Source organism: Lutra lutra, chromosome 16, assembly GCF_902655055.1.
Source record: "Lutra lutra chromosome 16, mLutLut1.2, whole genome shotgun sequence".
Classification (NCBI taxonomy): Eukaryota; Metazoa; Chordata; class Mammalia; order Carnivora; family Mustelidae; genus Lutra; species Lutra lutra.
Window position 1 is genome coordinate 6,541,588 of NC_062293.1, and position 22,342 is coordinate 6,563,929.

Sequence of the window (22,342 nt, forward strand, 5' to 3'; positions counted from 1 at the left end):
CTAACTCTCCAGCCGACACTTTTATGCCCTTGGTTATAACACCTGAACAAATGCATCTCCAGGTAAACCAAGCTTGCTCATGTGGTCCCTGCTGCTGGGACCCACTGTTGTGATAGAGAAACATTTCTGGAGTTGACCCCCAGACTATTGTACCCCTTGGACCCAAAGCCTGGTAAACCAGATGCCCCCTGCTCTAGCCCTTCTGTAGACCCATATCCTGCTACACCACACAGCCTAGTTTCCTCTTTCTTATGTAGTGGTGACTTCTGTGCCCTGTGCCCCATCCCTTTCAAGAAATGACATTCAATTTGCTGAATAATTAAAAGCAGGAAATACTCTACAAAAGGAAGTGAGTGGGTCAGAAACTCAAAGGGCCAGAAACTCAAAGTGCAAGCTTGGGCTCAGGCAGAGCTGCGAGAGTCCAGCTGGGATCCAAGTGTGCTCTCCCATTGTCCACAGAGGGGCGAGGAGTCTGGGAGGTGATGCCATGAGGCTGTGGCTAGTTCTTCTCTTGCTCAGCTTCCCAGGTGAGTGTGGAGGGGTTCTGGGGACTTGGTACCCCTGTGGCAGGGCAGAGGACCAAGAGCTAGTCCAGGCAGGAGGGGATAAGATTTCTGGGAAAATGAGATGTGTTTTTTAAACTTATTAAGCAAAAAAAAAAAAAAAAAAAAAGGTTCTTACTCTGTGTCAGGCATTCACCAGGCCCTGAGGACTTGAAGGGAAAAAAGAAACAGGATTAGCCATTAGAAAGGGGACCCCAGACAGCTCAGAGGGTAAGACTTGCAGATAAAGAACAAACAATGGAGGGGTGCTCAGAGCCCGAGCAGGTCTGGCTGAAGGAGCTGCAGAAACCCATACAGACACCATCCATCTGATGAACCTTGAAGAAAGGGATCAACCCTTCAAACAGAGAAGGGAGAAGAACATTCCATGGAGAGAGGACTGCTTGACCAAGACACGGAGCCTTGAGAAATGATGGTACATTCATGCACAAAGGGTCTCAGTGTGCAGGAGGTCTCAGGGTGACTGGTTGGCCATGAGGTTGAAAAAGCACAAGACAAGATTAAGAAGGCTCTTGGACACCATGGCCAGAAACCGAGATTTTCAAAGAGAAAATTGCTCAGGAACCCAGATGGGAGATGGGAGGGGGTCATGTATCTTCTCTGTGGAAAGCCACTGCATACACTGAGAGAGCATTAAGGTTAGTCCAAAAGTTTGCACAATGTATGTTGTACATGTGGGTCACACACAGTCTTGTCTATAAGCCAGGAGACAGACCCTCTAGCAAAACAAACTGGTCCACAGGGATTCCCCAAAAAGGCCATAACCAGGGAGTTGAGAGACTGGAGTTCCAGTTCTGACAGCAGCACATGACACAGGCAAGCCCCCTTCTTGTTCTAAGACCTGGATTTCTGGTATGAATGGAAGGTCTCTGATGCTCTTTCTAGCTGTAATGTCGGGAGACTCTGCTATTCAGATCAGATATAAATAGATATAAATAGATCAGATAAATACCAAGGACTGTGGTCATTCTCAAATTATCAAGGCCATTTCTGATTTTATTGTGACAGAGGTCCTGTGATGTTACCCGTAGACAGGTGGGGAGGGCAGTGGCTTCTCTGTGACCACTATGGTCCTTAGGCAGGACTCCAAAAGCCCAGAATTCCCAAGGGACAGCAGTTCAGAATGTCTGCCTCTCCCCCTGGACTCTAGCTTTGCATCTGAGCTCAAAGAGCCCCATCTGCTCCCTCTCTTAATCCCAACACCCAGCTCACCCAGAGGCCAAGGGGAAGGGTGAACTGCCTGAGCTCCCACACACAAAGCACTCACACAATGGACTCAGATGCACATACCCACAGGCATTCATGTCCCCCATTCACATCTGTGTGCTCACACACTCCTACAGAGTTTGACACAAACTCACGTGCGCACACACACACTCACACACAGTGTCCCTTATATGCACAGACCCACACAAAGAGTCTTCTCCCCCAGATGCAGGCTGAGACTCACAGTGGCTACTCTGTGGCTTTGGACAAGGTGGCTTTGGCTGCAGAAACAAGACAGGGTGTCCCTCCTCCTCCAACTCTGCCATTTCACGATGGAAAGGGGTGAAGTAGTCAGTGATGCAAGGAAAGCCACCCCACTAACTGGCGACCTTCAGATGCTCTGGGATTTCTTCTGTGAAATGAAAAGGAGAGAAAGTGGATGGAAGGAAGTTGGAAAGACCTGACTGCCCATAAGTCATTCTTGTTAGCTCTGGTACCCAGTCCCGCAGCAGCCCTAAGGCAGGCCACTGGCATCGATGTGTGCTCAGGGAATGTTTGCAAGTGGGGGAACAGGAGCAGAGACCTGTACCCAAGAAATTACTCTTGGGCGCTTGAGATGGCATGGCTGCATGGGGACACCAGCAGGGACGCCCTGCTCCATCAGTGCAAAACAAGGTAAATTCAAACCCCTTTGTACATCCCACACCCCATGAGTCCCTCTGCTCTGAGCCCTTCCCTTGGCTGCCTTGCTATCAACCCAGACAGGGACCTATCAACCCAGACAGGAAATTGTTAAAGCAGACAGGGATTTATCAACCCAGACAGGAAGCTATCAACCCAGACAGGGAGCTCAACTGTTCTCTTGACTTTGACACAAGATTATTCACACAAGGATGTGCACATGGGGCAGAATTTCCCGAAGGACTGACATGAAGGAGAGAGGTTATATCTCAGAGTCAGGGAAAGGAAAAATTGAGATTCAAACAGCCTTATGCTTTTAAAACTCATCAGCCCGAGTTCTGCTCCGCTGACTGCTGTCCTAACATCTCCACCTTCCTTCGGACCGACTCTCCACAAAACACACAGACCTGATTAATAGTTCCACCCATCACAGTCTGTGTTTATGAAAACTTTGCATGTATTTCTTTCTAAAACAAGCCTAATCACATTATGAATGCTTTATTGCAAGATTAAATTAGCAAAGTTGGGATTGATGAAACTTCTGTTTCAGAGCAGCAACATCTCTAATTCTGTTTATGATTGTTGGCAAATACCATGAACACTGACCCTCAGCGTCGGATGGTAGCTGTGTCGTTGCTATTGTCTTAAGAAAGAAAACCACCTTTTCTGCCAACTATTGTATTTCATTTTAATTGACACTGATTACTGTTTCTTAGCAATCTTTTTCCTAATGGGGTCATTTTGATTATTAAAATTTTTTCTTCCTCATTTTTTTATCAGTTAATGATATTGTGAACATTTACACATAATAGAAACGTATGATTTAGGAAGGGAAATTTCCTCCCAAGTCCCAGGTTCAGCACTGACCACTGTTAAGAGTTTAGAAGACTCATTGACCTATTTTTTTCTATGCATGGGCCACGGAAGAACCACAGAAATGGAATCCAAACACTCTGTTAGGCAACTTTTTAAAAACTTAATACTGATGTCTCTGGGATGTCTTCCCTGTTACTATTTGTGATCTTTCTTCTTTTAACCATGATATGCGAGTACGGTAATTTATTAGCCCAATCTCCCAGTAATGGTGTTTGAATTTGTTTCCAGACTCTACTGTGTTTTACATTAGCACTGTAATTAGCAGCCTTAGAATTCAGTGCCCCCTGGTATGGAAATTATAGTTCATGCCAGAATCAGAATGTCAAATCAAAATGTCTAAAATCAAATCAAAATGTCCCAGAGCATGACAGCAAGCTCCTTTGCAAAAATGATCATAAACTTTATTGGTACCTTCCAGGATCCAGATACCATGCAAGACACGGGGACTGGTGACGGGGAAGAGGGAGAATGCACACCCAAAGTCTCTTCCCTTCAGGACAGAGCATCCTAGTAAAGGAGACAGAGAGAGACTGGTAGTGGTAATAAAATACCAGTGTGGCACTCAGGTTCCTGTGAGGTCATGGAGCAATGGAAGGAAGCAGTTCTAGTTGGGAAAGGAATTAAGGTGATCAGTAGGCAGGCTGGGCTCAGAGAAGTGGAAGGAAGGGTGGGAGCAGTGACATAGCTCTTGGGAGGGCCTACCAGGGTCAGAAGAAAAGAAAAGTGGGGGGTGGGGGTTATAGGGTCCAGTGGAAGGCAAGGGGGAGCAGGAAATGGTGCTGGACAGAGAACTTGGATTTAGAAGAAAAAAAAGTTGGAAGTCCAACAAAAGCATTTTAAATCATTCTGAGGCAGTGGGGAGCAGCTGCAGAAGAGATCCTGAAATCCTGATCATGACAAGTGCTGCTGAGGACAAGGTGGGGACTATTTTAGCATGAAACTCCAACAGTGATATGCAGAGGATACTGGAGAAGGGAGTGTAACAGGAACTGGAGAAGCTTCTCTGGGTGCTACGGCCATGATCCAGGCGCCAGATGGGCTCTTGACCTGGTGAGAGGCTCTCACTGAGGGGGCAACCCCCACCAAAAGATCTGCGTTTTGACACATACCCAAGTCTTACAACAACCTGCAAAGTTCGAAAGTAGCGAAACGATTTTGCAAATTGAGAAGCAAGACCCAGGGAGGTGAAGTAGCTTACCCAAGTCTTCCCAAGTAGTGTGTGGTAGACGTGACTTTCTCTGTCCAAATTCACTCTTTCTGCTATGTCATGCTGGCATCATGAACTGTGACAGGAGGGGGGGAAAGAAATAAATCATTTTAAGAAGCATTTTGGAGGGGCGCCTGGGTGGCTCAGTGGGTTAAGCCGCTGCCTTCGGCTCAGGTCATGATCCCAGGTCCTGGGTTCGAGCCCCACATTGGGCTTTCTGCTCAGCAGGGAGCCTGCTTCCTCCTCTCTCTCTGCCTGCCTCTCTGCTTACTTGTGATTTCCCTCTGTCAAATAAATAAATAAAATCTTTAAAAAAAAAAAAAAGCATTTTGGAGGTAGAGTCGACTAAAGGGCTCACCAATCAGTTGTAGAGGGAGAAGGGGAGGACAGGATCAATGGAGATGTCAAGTTCTCTGTCATGTGCGCTAAGAACGCTATTGGTTTGAAGAGAGTAGAGTTAGTTCTGCTCATGGAATACTGAGTTTATTTCCAATGGCTGCTGTAACAAATGACCACAAACCACAGACCGGCTTGAAATGATGAAACTTATTATCTTAAAGTTCTGAAAGTCTGAAGTCCAAAATGGTCTTCTTGGATAAAATCCTACTGTAGGCAAGGTTGTATTCCCTCTGGAGGTTCTGGGGAAGAAACCATGTTCTCACCTCATTCAGATTCCAGAGTTTGCCCACATTCCTTGGCTCACGATACCTTTATCTATCTTCCAAGCCAGCAGCATAGCATCTTCCAATCTCCCTCTGACTCTGACACTCACTCATTTTCATCTTATACGAACCCTTCTGATGACATTAGACCCAACTATATAATCCAGGATAATTACCCCTCCTCACATGTTCTTGGGATTATGACATCAACATCTTTGGGAGACATAATTCTACTGAGCACAAATGCAAACCTCAAGTGACCTGAAAGGAAGAAGGTACAGGGTATGAGGAGGTGCACCTTCCCGGTGCAACAGACCTGACTCCTGCGGCCCCCTGGAGACAACCCCTCACCCCCCCCCCGGGCTGATCCTGAGGCTCTGGGGCTAAGACAGTCAGGAGAGGCTTCTATTGGGTTTCTCTGCTTCTCCTTGCTCTTTCACTTCCATGCAATCGAAGCACAAGAGGTCATTGCCAAGGACAAAGAGTGTCTGTCCAGTCATATATACTCAGCTTGACTGGAGTCAATCCCCAGAGCAGCACGATACCCTTCCAACTCTTGCTTGCCCCTAACCCATCCCACTCCCCACAGACCTTTGCTAGTGCACCGCATGAGCTCTCCAAGGGAGAGAGGAAATACTGAAACAGACCAAGTTCAAGAAGGATTTAGTCCTGGGACTACTGACTTTGGGGTAGAGATGTACGGTGTGTGTTTGGAAACGGTAGGCTGGAGCTAAGGAAAGAATGTGGGCCATGAACGGGAATTTGGGGAATTATCAGCATGTTGGCAATAACCAAAATCATAGGAAGGGAGAATTCCTCCATAGGGGTGTAGTAAGATGGGACAAAACGAGGACCGGAAAGGGACCCCTCGGCTCCTCCCGAGGGGACTGGTTCACACTGGCTGGCAAGAACCAATTTTTCTCAGCTGTGTGTCCAGTGACACTGCACTGACTGCCTGAGATCGACCTGGGTTGGGAATATTTACACCACAGAAATTGGAAAATGTTACAAATGGAGATTTTCTTCCCCGGAGGATTAGCTGTTAAGTATTTACCAATACACCACTTCTGCACCAAGATTTAAAGAGGGAGGAAGAGAAATCAGTAGAAGCCTCAGAGATGAGCAGTCAGAGGAAGAGGGAGTGGAAGAGGACCGAGTTTTGAAGCCAAGAAAGACAGTGTCCACCGCAGGAGCTGATGGGGAAGCTGGACAGAGGAGGTGGACCTGTGGGGGTCAGCTAGTGGGTAGCTGCAAAGGCCGGGACCCTGGCTCAGTCCCTGGACACCAATCTGGGGCCACTTGAGCCCTTGGGGCTCCCAGGCCAGGCCTGGCTCCAGGAGGCAGGGGTTTTATCTTAGGATTCTGTTTTCCAGGCTATTTCTCCATCAAAGGCCCAGAGTCCGTGAGGGGCCTGGAGGGGGGCTTGGTGAGCGTGCAGTGTCAATATACACCAGTATGGGAGACTTACAAGAAGTGGTGGTGTCGCGGAGCAGACTGGGAGTCATGCCACACCCTCGTTGAAACTGATGGATCAGAGCAAGAAATGAAGGTAGACCGTGTGTCCATCAGGGACAACCGGAGTCACCTCTTGTTCACAGTGACCATGGAGGAGGTCAGGCAAAGTGACACAGACACTTACTGGTGTGGGATTAGCAGATATGGACCTGACCTTGGGGCATCTATCAAAGTGACCATTGACCCAGGTAAGAACTTTCTCATCTACACAGTGAGGCCCTCTTGTTTAGGACAGAAAGAATGAGGGTTTCCGCTTCCCCCTCCCCAAGGGCAGAAGAGAAATGGCTGAGTAACTGAGAACAGTGTCCCCATCACAGTCCCTGAGGTCACCTGAGGTATCTAGGTGATGCACGCAGGGTTGGCAAGTCTTGGGGGAGGGGTGGGAACATGGACCCCAGCATCATTGCCCGTGGTCCAGCCCAGCTGTCCTGGGGACCCACAACCTTGGCAGCCCCCCAGTCTCTCATCAGAGGTGTGGGTGGACCTTGGATGCCTTGGGTCCCAAGGCATGGCTCCAGGAAGTGGTCACTGGTAGTCACACTCCTGACCCATCACTACACAGAGAGAGGCAGAGGGGATACCTGGGGAAGCCCAGAGCACTGAACCCTAGGAACTTGCCCAACCCAGAGTAGCTCTGGGCATGCGACAGTGCCTCCCCTCTCTGGGCCCCCAGCCACCCTGCCCTCTACTTTCCCTGGCTACATAAGAGTGAGCGAGGAGTTAGAGGGACCCAAGAAGGGGCTCAGGTAACAGAGGATGCTGTAAGCAGAAAAGAAGGATTTGACCATTATGCCAATAACAGGGACCCCTCTGTCTGTCCTGGGGTCTCCACAGGCCTAGGACTCAACTAAAAAATAGCTCATGGACAGTCAGTGCCAAGCCGGTCTCAGGAATCCATGACCAAGTAGCCGACCATAAATTGTCTTCATAGTTTCTCATACGGATGTTTAATTCATCATAGCCATTGCTCACGATAGAACCAGAATGTGCCCTCTTATTCACCAGCCCTCCAGAGTCCTCCTCCTCCTCCTTACCACCCCAGTAACTGGCCGCCCCATTTCCAGAACCACGTGTCCTTGAGCCCAGCTCAGGCACTGCTCTAGGACCAATGATGTTCCCCGCCCAGCTCCACCCCGGCCCCCATCTGGCTAAAGTCCCACCTAGAGGGGTAAGTGGAGAGAAGTGGAAAGATGGATCTCTTGCCCCAGAAGCACATACAGCACAGGCTCCTGTTTCCCTTTTATTTCTATCTGAGTTGATGGAAAGCGACTGAGTGGTGGTTCAGAAAACTCGGGCAGAGGGCGCCTGGCTGGCTCAGTCTGTTAAGTGTCTGCCTCTTGGTTTGGGCTCAGGCTAAGATCTCAGGGAGGTGAGATTGAGCCCCGTGTCAGGCTCTGTGCTCAGCATGGAATCTGCTTGAGATTCTCTCCCTCTCTCTCTGCCTCTCCACTCCCCTCCAAAATATATAAACAAAATCTTTTAAAAAGAAAAAAGAAAGAAAGAAAGAAAGGAAGAAAGGAAGGAAGGAAGAAAAAGAAAGAAAGAAAAGAAAGAAAGAAAGGAAGGGAAAAAAAGAAAAGTCAGCAGGAAGGGAGAAACCTGGGGACTATATCTGGCTTCCTAGTCGAGGGGCAGGGTGGCTCCAAGGGGGCCCAGCAGGGAGCCACCCATGAGCCCCAGTCTGTCTCCATAACCTGTGGCCAACTCTGCCTGTGTCTAGTGGACATGGTTCTGAGCACCTCGGTGAGCCCAAGATCCAGGACAACTACCAGCAGACGTACAGGGGTGACATCCGACTCCTACATCAGGTGAGTGGCTGCCATCCTGACCCTGCCCCTACCTGGGGCCTCTCCTACTCTGCTTCTGCACCCTCACAGGCCACCAGAGTGGTCACAGCCAGAGTGAAGGCCAAAAGCCACTACCCGCCCCAACAACTCGCTCCCGCCCATGTTGCCCCTACCCCCCATCTCCCCATTCCAACCTCCCAAGAAAGCCACTCTGCAGAATATTTTTTTTCTTTTTTTTAAAGATTTTATTTATTTATTTGACAGAGAGAGAGAGAGAGAGATCATCAGTAGGCAGAGCGGCAGGCAGAGTGGGTGGGGGGAAGCAGGCTCCCTGCTGAGCAGAGAGCCCGATGCAGGGCTCGATCCTAGGACCCTGAGATCAGACCTGAGCCGAAGGCAGAGGCTTAACCCACAGAGCCACCCCGCCACCCCCAGAATCTTTCTTTATGTTCAGTTGTCAACAACAACGAAGTCCTGATGACCTAGAGCATGCCAAGGGGAGATAAGACAAAATCCCTACCATGCGAGGTGCTGGGTGCCACAGAGTGAGAGTGTGGCTCAGCCACCTGGAACTGGCATTTTCAGGAGCAGCAAAGGCACAGAGCCTGTCGTGGGCCACCCCAGGGTGCTGAGACTCACTTTGGGAAAGGGAAGACGCAGGAGGCGTGATTAGAAAGGAAGGTTGGCCCAGAGCCAAGCAAAACCGACAATGTGAGGTTCCTTCTGAGGAGCCCTCATGGTTGAGCCACTGAGCCAAAGCCACGGCGGTCTTTGGCCTGGGGCTTCCGGGTCCAGAGTCTCAGGCTTTGCAGGGTGGCCAATGCTCCCTCTGGTCAGGGTGCAGGGAGTGACGGGGCCTGGGCGCCTAGGGCTCTGACAGCTCTGTCCTCTCTTGCAGGAACCACTACGTTCTCCTGGCTTTCCTGAAGGTGTCAGTCTTGCTCATGTTGGTCGGTGCTATCTTTTGGTTGAAGGGGTCTCAGCAGAGACTGCCCATCTATACGAACTTGTCCTCTGATCTCGTCAGAGACACAGCCCCTTAGACAGACAGACGAGCAGAACCTTCCACTCCTGGACCCCATTTCCAGAGGAGACCCAGGCTGTGGCAGAAATGCCTCTGGGTCCTCGGGAAGTGGTGACTGATGCTGGGGGTGCTGAGGGGCTGGCCAGGCACCCTCCTGGCTCTGCACAGCTCAGGGACACAACTTAGGACCCTCTTTTTTTTTTTTTTAAGATTTTATTTATTTATTTGATAGAGATCACAAGTAGGCAGAGAGGCAGGCAGGGTGGCGGAAGCAGGTTCCCTGCTGAGCAGAGAGCCTGATGCGGGGCTCGATCCCAGAACCCTGAGACCATGACCCGAGCTGAAGGCAGAGGCTTAACCCCCTGAGCCACCCAGGTGCCCCAACTCAGCAGCCTCTTGAGGTTTCATGGCTTCTTGGACTTGTTCCCACTCCTTCAGGTTGCAAATGCCCCATGCTACCCAACATGGGGCCAGGGCTCATGGTCAGAGCTATTGGGGTGGAACTCAAGCCACATCCTCTTTTCTGGAAGAAGTTGGGGCACAGAACCAACGACCAAAGCACAGAGAGAAGCAGTAGGGGTGCAGACAGACAGAGAGATGGAGCCCTGCCCACGCCCTGGTCTCCTTCATTCCTGAGACCAGCTCAGCACTCTGTCTGAGCTTCTGATACATAAGGGTTTTTTTGTAAGCCAGTCAAGTTGGGCCTCAGAAACTCCTTCAAGGTTGGGGAGGGAAGTCAGGAAAACTGTCTGAGGGAAACGATATGGTCTCCCCAACATGATGATATTTTAATAATCTTAATAATTAATTTGTTTAAATAACCTTAATCATTAAAAGTGTCATGATAAATGACTTTTTCTTGGTCTGTCCATCTGGATGGACTCGGTCACTTTACCTTATGGGCCATGGATCCTCCCACCAAAGGGACTGTCACATCACGTAAGAAGGAACACCCCCCATTTGAGATGTGTCCACCCACAAGCAAACACGCACAAACACACCCTTTTGGAATGTTTCCCTTTGTTTTACCCTGCAGCTTCATTGAGCTATAAGTGACAAATAAAAGTGTATATACTTAAGGTGTAAATGTGCTTTTTTAAAAGGGGCACAAAGTGATGATTTAACATATATAAACCCCTTGAAATAAACACTACAACCTAGTTCATTAACACACCCATCATTTTACATATTTATCTCTTTTTTTTTGATGTGAGATGAACACTTCAGATCTACCTTCTTAGCAAATTTGAGGTATACAACACAGTATTGCTAACCATAGTCATCAAGCTATATGCACTATGCTAAACCCAGACCTAGCTTATAACTGAAAGTTTGTGCCCTCTGAGCAACAGCACCCCATTTTCTCCTGTGCCCCAGCCCTTGGTTCTATGTGGAATGTTTCCCTCGGAGCACCTGGGAGGACGTGTCCACCCCCATAGGTAGGCCTTGGTTCTGAGCCTCAGGCAGCCATGGGAAGGTGGCTCACCAAGGGATAAAGGAGACAGGAATCCCCGTCCTTAGCATGGTAGCCGGAACATCCCCTCCCCACCGGGAAGCGAGAATCCCCTCTCTTTGCCCTTCAGCCAACAAGAAACGTTCTCCCACTTTCACTTGCTGTAAGGCTCTGGTCAGTGGGTGGGCCTAAAAATTCCACTGCCCCCAGAGAGGATAAACTTTGAGCCAGACTAATAGCCTTTGAGTCACCCTGCTTGGGGACCAAGGTCCATAGTCCACAGGCTCCAAAGGTCCCTCTCTGCAGATACATCCTTGGATCCAGCCTCCCCAAGATGCAACCAGACTCGGGTGACAAGCAGTCCTTGGGGGGCAAAGCCAGAGCCCAGCAGCTTCACTAGCTGGCCCAAAGGGGTGCAAGGCCCCTGGTAATCGCTGCCTTGGTCCCTGCTTTGCCCATGGTGTCTTCCTGTTGATATTCAACAACCCCTATGTCTTTGGAGAATCTGCGGTTGGGTTTTTACTCTCAGGACATCATCAAAGAGAATGCACTGGAGTAGGCTTCGGGGGTCTGTCCTGAACACCACCCCACCACACATGCGTGCTCATGTGCACACACACACACACACACACACACACACGTGCATACACACACACACACACACACACACACACACACTCTTCTGGAAACTGCCCCTTGGGTTCCCATGAAAATGGTGAAGCAAAACTTGCCTCTTACTTTCGCTGTCCAAGGTAGGGAGAAAGACAGAAATTGTAAGTTAGCCACTGGGGCAGGATAGAGTTTTCCAGCAAATGAGTTTCCACTAGGAGCCTGGTGCCCAAGCCCCTGTGCTTACAAACAGCTCTGGATGGGGACAGCTCCTCATGTACTCACATGGGCACACACGATAACCAGGAGTTAGTAGAGGCAGAGAAGGGGAGAGAGCAAGAGTCTACTGCTCTTTTGAGAAGAAAGCATAACTTCTCCTTCCCCACGGGTTCCTCCTTGTGGGCCCTTACTTCCTTTTTTTTTTTTTAATGGAGCTTCCCCCACCACCCCACTTCTGAGCAGCTTTGCAACCACAGAGGAAGTTTATCAAGAGCAGGGAGAAGCTGGTCAGGGTCAGGAGAATCAATGGCAGCCCCATCCAGAAAGGACACCCCAGTGGGAAGGGCCCCTACCACTACCTGGGACGTGGGGTTAGTTCTTCTTGATACTAGCTATGTCCTGAATGGTGTTTTCTTAAATGAGGTTAAAGGAAGACGTTTCTAGCACCTTCCACCTACCCTCTGAAGCATTTCCCCCTACAGCTTACTGGTCTGCCTTGTTCCACATGCTCAGGCTTTCTAGATCCCCATGGCTGGTCTGCTTATGTCCCCCCTGCTCTGCACCTTGGCTGTCGGGGAGTCAAGTCTCCACCAGAATGGGGGTCCAGGTACAGCCCTGGCAGCTCTCCTGGCCTCCCCTCAAATCCATGCTGTGAAGGCTACCAGGGAAGAGGTCTGGTCTGGGCTCTCTCTGGGTGTCACTGTCTCATTCTCTCACCAGAAGGGCACCATCTGCTGCCCTGCATCATCTCCAACCCAGCTCCTAATTTGCTGATCACCTTACTTCAAATTTAGCCCTCTGGTCTACCTCCTGCCAATCCCAAAATGTTTCCCGAATCGCCCTTAAGTCTGTGCAGTCCCATGATTGGAGCCAACTCAGCATGGCCAGGACAGGAGGCATCCTGAAGATGGAGGCCAGCCTCAGTCCCCAAGAGATGGGACCACTGTCCAGTGGGGAGCTGGGAGGATGATTTTGGGGGGAATTTGGGCCAAGGCTGCTGTTCCCATTGAAAGCATGGGGTTGGGGCCAGGTCAAATCCTTACCCTTCCCTTATTCATCTGCCCATGAATTCCTTCAACAAATGTAACTGAAGTGCCTGTGAGGTCCAGGCACTGGTTCCAGGGCACATGGACTATTGTACGAATGAGGGGAGCCCCTTGCTGTCTCCTTCTACACATTTAGATAGAAATGCAAGGGCCTGTTCTCCTATCAGCTGCTCTCCTTTTAACACTGAAGAGAAAGGTTGCAGCTGAGCAGGAAAATCATGGTTTCTCCTGGGGCAGTCACCGTGGAACATGATTTAGAAAACACATCTTGGGATTAAAACAATAATGAGATCCCGCTACACACCTAGTGGAATGGCCAAAATCCAAGGATGAGGGGTTGGAGTAACTGGGTGATGGACATTAAGGAAGGCACATGATGTAATGAGCACTGAGTAGCATAGAAGACTGATGAATCACTGACCTCTACCTCTGAAACCAATAACGCTTATATGTCAATTAGTTGACTTTAAATTTTTAAAAAGTTAAAAAAAAAAAAAAAGACGGCCAAAATCCCAAACACCGAAAACACTAAATACTGACAAGGATGTGGAGCATCAGGAACTCTCATTCACGGCTGATGGGAATGCAAAATGGGTACAGGCACTTTTAAGTTAGTTTGGAAGTTTCTCACAAAACTCAATATACTCTAACCTTGTGACCCAGCAATCCTTGGTATTGGCTCCAATCAACTGAAAAGTTATGTCCATACCAAAGCCTGCACACAAATGTTTATAACAGCAGCTTTATTCACAATTGCCAAAACTTGGAAACCACCAAGACATCTTTCAGTAGGTGAATGAACACATAAACTGTGGTCCATCCAGACAGTGGAATATTATTCAACCCTACGATTAAATGAGCTATCAGGCCACAAAAAGACATGGAGAAAACATAAAGTTCTACTATTAAATGAAAGAAGCCAATCTGAAACCACTTTATACTATATGATCCCAACTATATGACATTCTGGAAAAGGCAAAACTATGGAGACAGTAAAGAGATCAGTGGTTGCCAGGGGTTGGAGGGAGAGAAGGATGAAAAGAGGAAGCACCAGGTTTTTTAGGGCAGTGTAACTGCTCTGAGGGATACCGTAATCATGGACACACCTTTGTCTAAACTCATAGAATGTAGAAAACCAAGAGTGTGAATTCTAACGTAAACTGTGCTCTTGAGGCGCCTGGGTGGTTCAGTTGGTTAAGTAACTGCCTTCGGCTCGGGTCATGATCCCAGGGTCCTGGAATGGAGCCCCACATCGGGCTCTCTGCTCAGCAAGGAGCCTGCTTCTCCCTCTCCTTCTGCCACTCCCCCTGCTTATGTGCTCCTGCTCTGTCTGTGTCAAATATAAAAATAAAATCTTAAAACAAAACAAAACTATGTTCTAGTGTGATAATGACATGCCATGCCAATGCTGCCTCGTCAGTCATATGTAACAAATGTCCCATTCTGGAGCAAGGGGTTGATGGTTGTTGGGAGGCTGGGCTAGGGAAGGGCATATGGGAACTCTGTATTTCTGCTCAACTTTGCTGTGAAAGTAAGGCTGGTCTGAAAAATAAAGCCTACTAGAAAAAAACAAAATGAAAAGACTAGTGAGAAGATGAAGACCTTGCATGGGATACTGAAAACTTTGGGGGAAAAGTAAGTCCCAAATTCTAAAGCAACTGTAGAGGCAGCCCCACCTTCTTCTGGCTGACCCTGAGCCTCCTCTGGGGTAGAACGTAACCTCACTTGCTCCTGGGCTCTTGGGTCTCCCTCCTCCCCTGGTGAGCTTTGAGGGGTGATACAGATCACACCTGATTCCCAAAGCTTCTGCCACTGGAGCTTTCAGCACATTATCTGGGATGCCAGAAAAATTATCTCCTGGGGTACCTGGGTGGTTCACTCAGCTGAGCATCCAGCTCTTAATATCAGCTCAGATCATGATCTCGGGGTTGTGAGATCAAGCCCCACCTCGGGCTCTGTGCTGAGCATGGAGCCTGCTTGGGATTCTCCCTCTCCCTCTCCCTCTGTCCCTCCCCCACTTGCTTGCACACCCATGCTCTCTCTCTCTCCCTCTCTAAAAAAGAAAAAAGAAAAATCACCCCCTTCTTCAGCCAGTCATCCCGTACACCCACACACAGTGTCTGCAATCGACAGAAATTCTCATAACAAGGAAATGAGAAGCTGGGAGAGGCTGCATTTACAGTGAACCAGAAGCTTACTAATAGGCTCTGAATAGTTACCAAGAAATGTCAACAGAGATAAGAGAGAAGAAGGTATCTTTAGTTCAGGCACAACAAAGAACAGACATCTGAAGACAAAGAAGTTGTGAGGGAAACTTTATACGGTGATGGTTCACATTATAGCCTCTGGAATTGAACAGACCTGAGTTCATGTCCCAGCTCTGCAGCTTCCTTGCATGCCATCTGGGACCATTTGCTCTCACTAACCATCTGTTTCCTTACCTGTAAAATGGGGATGACTGCAGACCCTGTCTCACAGAGTGATCACGAGGATTCAAGAAGACTCTGCTAGTCGAATATTCACTCAGAGCCCTCGGTCCATTCTCAGAAGTGCTTGGTGAAGGGACACCTGGGTGGCTCAGTTGGTTAAGCATCTGACTTTGGCTCAGGTCGTGATCTCAGGGTCCTGGGATCAAGACCCACATCAGGCTCCCTGTTCAGCGGGGAGTCTGCTTCTCCCTCTGCCTTTGCCTGCTGCTCCCCCTGCTCCCCCTGAACTCTCTTTCTGTCAAATAAATAAATAAAATCTTGAAGAAGAAGGAGGAGGGGGAGAGGGAGGAAAAAGAAGAGGTGCTTGGTGAAGTCGGGGAGAACCCAGGATCACACAGCCTCTTTAAAAGCTCTTCCCTGGCATAGGAGAGAGGAGATCCGAAAGTTCTGGTCAACGGGACAGCTCCCTTAGAATACTAGCTTCTCATAGATGACACAATTTAACACTAAACTACCTGAAGCCAGACCAGAAAAGACCTGGAAAGGGGCTCAGAAAGGAGTTCATCTAGACTGGCAGGTAAAACAGAAAGTACATAAAAAAAAAAAAATCCTTCTGTGCTAAGTTAGTCCCCAAGACAAAGTTGAATTCATGGGAATTAGCTATGCCTTTTACACCTTGGTTTCATGAAAAGCCACTTCCTTTTTAAGAGTGAATTAATGGTTTGGATGATTCAGGAGACAGCTGGGTGGGGACAAAGCCAAGGTCAAACACAAGTTTCTAGATCCCTCAGGTGGAAGTGCTCTGTGGTGGCAGCCCAAGGGTGATCCCTTGAGTTCACATGCAGAACTGGGAACTGAGAGTTTCATGTCATCTGCCTCTGTGTGTTGTGACAAGACTGGAAGAAGAAAGCTGGCCTCTGGGGAGAATTCAGGCTGCCCCACCATCAACCCAAAGAAGTGATTCCTGCTGACGGTAAAGCCCACTGAGCCACTGCTCACCCTCCTCCTAGGGAGATGAACCTGGGCCCCTCACCCAGCCCCAGGCTCATTCCCTGGTCCTAGCCCCCATCCCAGCCAGAGTGTGGTGTGGTGGCCCAGGAGCCCCATGCAGTTACCAGTCCTCCTGGGTCCCATCTCCCGTCTGGTGCACTCAGACTCTCTCTTCATTAATTATCTCATTCCTCTGTTCTGCACAATCATATGGCACCACCAAGCAGGCACAAAGCACTTCAGGGGACTCTGCAGGGGACCCCCGATGACGCAGACACCACGGAAACCACCCCCACACCTATCACCTGGCGAGCCCATAAACAAGTCCTGTCCACACTAAGGGAAATGGCTCAGCACTAAAAAGGAGGAACCTATGAGATGCTCTAAAATGGAAGAATCACAAAACAACTGTGCTAAGCGAGAGAAGCCAGGTACAAAAGACAAAGTCTGCATGATTCCCTTCAAGTAAAATCCTAGAAGAGGCAAAACGACAGCGGTAATAGAGACAGAAAGCAAACTGGTGGTTGCCTGGGGCCAGGGCAAAGCAGAGCAGGGAGTGACCATTGCATGGCGTTTCCTTTGCGGCGATGAAACTATTTTGGAGCGGGGTGCCTGGCTGGCTCACTCAGTTCAGCCTCCGACTCTTGGTTTTGACTTAGGTCAGATCTCAGGGTGGTGGGATCGAGTCCAGCATCCGGCTCCACGCTCAGTGAGGCGTCTGCTCGAGATCCTTTCCATCTCCCTCTGCCCTTCTTCCTGCTCAGTGAGGCGTCTGCTCTAGATCCTTTCCATCTCCCTCTGCTCTTCTCCCTGCTCATGTGTGATCTTTCTCTCTCTCTCTCTCTCAAATAAATAAATAAAAATCTTTTTTCTTACAAAGGAGATTGTTTTGGAGCAAAATAGATGTGGTGGTTGTACAACATTGTGAAAATATAAATGCCACTATAAAGTGGTTCGTTTTATGTTGTGTGAATTTCATCTAAAATTCATATTTTAGGTGAATTTCACATAAAATACCAAGGAGGAAAAATCTATAATCTTTTAAAGCAGTTCAGTAGTTGCCAGAGACTGGAGGAGGAGGTGTGGACTGACTGCAGAAGGGCACAAGCGAAATTCCCAGAATAATGGAAGATTTCCATATTATGAGTATGGTGGCTGTTCCACAGTTAGACCATTTACTAAAACTTGTCCAACTGTGTACTTACAAATGGTGATTTTCACTGTATTATAAATTATACCTCAGTGAATTTTTTTTTTAAGTTCTCAAGTCTATAGCCTGGTAGGGAAGAAAAGTTATTGGACTCATCTCACTCGGAGCCAGGAACACCCCTACCAAGGGTGACAACCAAAAAATTGTCTCCCAAAATTGTCAAATGCTCTCTTGGGGCAAAATCCTCCTGGAGGAGAACCACTGGAGTAGGCACATAGTCGGTCTTCCATTCTGGCTTCTGTGCCTCGTAGACTCCCTTGCATGGGTGTCATCTGCTTGTCTCTATGCCTACATTCAGGGGGACCTGTCCAGATCAAAATGTCCCCTTTGGTCACAAATCTGCTATATAGCACAACCATTGTGTTTTTAATTTCAATGATTATATGTCTCTCCTTCCAGACGTCCTATGCAAGAAGGAGAGACATATAATAATTTCAAACCTGCCTGGTCAATGTTGAGTAGTTTCTGCTCCCTTGATCATAATTGCAATGTCCTCTTAGGTTTCTTTAAGCCCATTCAACAGACTTTATGTTCTTCATCAGATCATTTCAGCAGCAGAAGTCTTCAGAGATTCAAATCTATAGTTTGTTTCTACTGATGCTTATTGTGACTAGTTTTCTTCTATACCTGGTAATACAGGTGGAGCTTGCACTTGGCTAAATTTTTTGTAGCCAAATGGGAATGGAAGATGTTTCCTTCTGGAATGTATCTATGTTTGCTTCTGTGGGGCATCATTGTAATTTAAGTTTTCCCGCTTTGGGTGTTCCTACATGTGTGGGAAGGGTAAATTTGAGTCCCAGTCCCATGCTTACAATTCTCGAAGGGCTCTGTTCCTAGAGAGGCTACCGTTGTTATTCATTATTATTCCTATTACTATTTTAAGCATTTCACTTTGTTCACAAGCAGGTAATTCCCAACCTACTGTTTTTCTGAGGACATGGACCCTTAAGGATTTGGGTCCTAAGTGGTCTCACAGGTACAGCTCTTATTCATTGAGCTGAGCCTGTTAGCCCCCAAACTGCAAGTTCATTCCGAAACTCTGGCCCCTTTATAAGACCATTTAGCTGGAAGCAGCCACAGCTTCCTCTCTGGTTTCTCTGGTAACTATTCATTTTGTGGGTTTAGTTGCTTTGTTTGGCCTTTGGGGATGCCCTTTGAGTTGGTTGGTGCAAGCTGCTTCCTTCTCTTTGCATCATGGTCTCAGCATTGCCTTCATCCTGTGGCTGGTTCTCCCCCAGAGAGTATGAAGCAAACAGTGATCACACCCAGACTCAGGACTTCTGGGAAAGAAAACCAAGAGACTGCTCTGAGAAACTTTCCAGGAGCCCTGACCACCAGATCTCCCCGACACCTCACTGGCTGGTTCAGACAAAGGTGACCACCTTCAACCAATCACTCATTCACATGGGGAAGGGGGATAGCCAGACAAGATGGCGGCTCCATCTTGGGGCACCCAGAAATTGGGTAGGAGGCTATCCAGATGTCTGCTGCGGAAACCTTCCTAGAACCCACTTTACTTCTGGCTCATCTCTTGTATTCCTGGATCCCTGCACCTCAGTTTATGTGAACATGACATACTCCCTGCTCCCGCACCCACCTCTCAAGGCCTGGGACTTTCCGTGGGCTGCAGCTTTGGGAGTGTGACCCTTTCTTCCTCTCCTGGGTTTGCCAGATCAGTCTCCTCTGGGCCAAGGACAACTCCCTTTTTGCAAACAGGTTCCTGGAGGGTCCAAGCTCCTCAAAGCTCTAGTCTTGCATTAGCTAGCCTCCCTTTCCAGGTTCTAGGGTTAAACTCAGGCGATGGTGGCCCTGGTAACAACAACAAAAAGTATGAATGCTTTATTCGGCTGCCAATTTCTCTTCTAAAAATTTCCAGATTTCTCAGGGAAGAATTGCCCTTCAAGTACGAATGACCTTTGGCTCAGCTTTCTTCCCGGTTCCCGGGGAAGGTATGTGCTCAGGACATCCGCAGCTGATATCAGCCAAGGAAAGATGGGGCATTGTTGGTGTGGATGTGGGAGCAGGAAAAATGAGAAATCCTACAAGGCACAGACCAGAGTTCCCAGTTAGGAGGTCCCCTGTACGTGGTGGTAGAGTCTAGTCTGATCCTTTGTTAGAGACACCTAATTGAGCGTCAGAGACATCCCTGCTCATTTACTGTCCACCATCTATTTAAACAGAGCAGCCAGAGACACACAAGGTGTTATCAACATGAGACTCTCAAGTTCCTGCAAGAAGTGGAGAACTTTTGGATGTGTCTTCAGTGTCTCATGGGGTGATGTGTGCCTGCAATTTGCTACTCACACCAACCAGCCCTGGGGAAAACAGAACAAAATGTAGATTATATTACCAGGATAATAGAGAACTGACAGCCGTTCCCAATGTTGGTGTCACAGATACTGACCCAGAATCATATGTGTCTCCACCACCCAGCATACGGCACCAATATCCCCAAAACAGAATGAACACTGATGAAACTGATCCTGATAGAGCCAACATGGAAAGAAAAAAGTCCAGCATGAATCGTAACTTAACTGTCAAACAGGAAAGATGGGCAGAATTGTCACCCTCAAAAAAATTATTTTTAGGGCACAAAGAAAGGAAATGACAGCCTTGGAGAGGAAGGCAGCTGGCCAGAGGCAGGACGGAACTGTGACAGGGAGTCGGGAGTGGTAGTACAAGAAGTAGAAGGTTGCCACACCTGGAACTTTGCATGCATTCTGCTTATTAAGTTTCCCAAACTCAACCAGCTCTGAAATTTCTGTCACCATTACCTTTTCTAATATGTGAAATTAAGACACAGCTGGAGGTGTGGGAGGAGAAGGTAGATGAAAGGGATTTGGTCTGGGAGCTGGGTAATGAGCATTGAGACCACTATGGCAGCCACAAGCCTCATGTGGCTACTGAGCATGTGACAGTGGGGGTGGTCGGCACTGAGCTGTACCGTAAGTGTACATCTAGGTGTTGAAGATATACTAGGTGTCGAAGATGTTCTATGAAAAAAAATGTTTAGGGGCGCCTGGGTGGCTCAGTGGGTTAAAGCCTCTGCCTTCAGCTCAGGTCATGATCTCAGAGTCCTGGGATGGAGCCCCACATCGGGGTCTCTGCTCCATGGGGAGCCTGCTTCCTCCTCTCTCTCTCTGCCTGCCTCTCTGCCTAGTTGTGATCTCTGTCTGTCAAATAAATAAATTAAGAAAAAATGTTTAATACCTCCAATATCATCAAATGATAATATTTTGAGGGTACTGGGTTGAATTAAATGTACTACTAAAATTACTCTCACCTTTTTAAAAAGCCTTCTTAATGTAGCTACTGGAAATTTTAAATTAGACGTGTGGTTCCCATTCTATCTACTAGACAGTGTTGGGGTAACAACCACGGAGCCAGAGAGGGAGGATTCTGAGCCTGCTCCCAGTTCCTTGGGGAAGTACCTTGGGAAGGGTGTGCAGGAGGAGGGGACATGAGGCTAGAGGAGCAGGTTTGGGTCAGAGAGTTAAGGTCATCCAGCTAAGATCAAGAACTGAGAATAAAATCAGGATGGGTACTGTAAAATTTTCTAGTCTTTCCTCTCCTGGGTAACTCTCTGGAATCCTTTTAGACTCAAAAAGAAACTTTTTAAGACTAAAAATAGTTTTAAAAAGAAGAAACAAAAAACTCGGCTGTGGATTGCCCAACCAACTGACAAGACTGGGTTCTTGAAGCACTGAGAAGGCCTAGGGGGTTGATCATAGCAGGACAGATACACCCAATTCTGAGTAATGGGAGCAAAAGAGCACTACTGCGGGGTCAGGACCTGTGGGTCCTGGTCTTTGTGCTAGTGTGACCTTCTCCTCTGATCTCCCTGCTTCTGTCCTTTCAATGTCCTATGAGTGGTGAGGGCACAGACAGAATGTCTTCTGATAGTCTTTTCATCTTAAATTTCAAGAATGCTTGATCCCTCTTTCTGCATGTTGGGCACCAAAAAAAGTTTGTTATTGGTGGTGATGAGCAGAAGGAGGAAGAGGAAAGCTATAAAGCAGCACTTTTGTGTATTTTGTTTGCTTCTCCACCTCTTGGGTGCAGGCAACTCCTGGGACCCAACCCAGTTAGCAAGTAGATGCTGAACAAGGGAAGGAGGAAATGACAGAAAAGGGGGTGCCTCTATGTATGGGGAACTCTGACTCTGAGAAGGACAAGGCAATTTGTTTTTCTGAAGATTTTACTTACTTATTTGAGAGAGAGAGAGAAAGAGAGAGCACGCACAAACAGGAGGGAAGGGCAGAGGGAGATGGAGAAGACTCCCCGAGGAGCAACATGTCAGATGATGCTTAACCGACTGAGCCACCCAGGCACCCAAGGTAATTTATTTTTTGAAGTTTTTATTTAAATTCCAAATAAATAAATAAATTCCAGTAAGTTAGCACACAGTGTGCTATTAGTTTCACGGGCACCGTACAGTGATTCGACACTTGCACATATCCCCCAGGGCTCACACAGGTGTGCTGCTTCATTCCCATCACCTGTTTCACCCATCCCCCACCCCCTCCCCTCTGGTAACCAGCGACCTGTTCTTTGTTCTTAGGAATCTGTTTCATGCTGGGAAGGACAAGGTAATTTAAATTAAAACTCAGCAATGGGGGGACTGCGAGGGGAAGTTTTGAAGGACACAGAGAATGTTTTCCAGGTCCAAAGGATGAGTGTCATGATTTGACTTTACCTTACTAAGCCAAAGGAGCCCTCTAAACCAGAGGTTCTCAACCAGGGACGATTTTGCCCCCCAAGGGACATCTGGTGAATGTCTGAGGCTATTTTGGTTGTCACCGTTGGTGTGTGTTTAGGGAGGGTGCTACTAACGTCTGCTCGGTCAAGACCAGAGATTCTGCTAA

General features: G+C 48.1%; 1 protein-coding gene across 1 annotated transcript; it reads left to right on the forward strand.

Annotated features, from left to right (window-relative positions):
• The first annotated feature begins 387 nt into the window (after positions 1-387).
• Positions 388-9,718, forward strand: CD300LB (CD300 molecule like family member b). The gene is made up of 4 exons (XM_047706003.1): positions 388-527; positions 6,569-6,898; positions 8,431-8,518; positions 9,396-9,718. Exons 1-4 carry the CDS (start codon positions 488-490, stop codon positions 9,538-9,540), a joined length of 603 nt encoding a protein of 200 aa, XP_047561959.1. The 5' UTR covers positions 388-487; the 3' UTR covers positions 9,541-9,718.
• Positions 9,719-22,342: the final 12,624 nt, after the last annotated feature.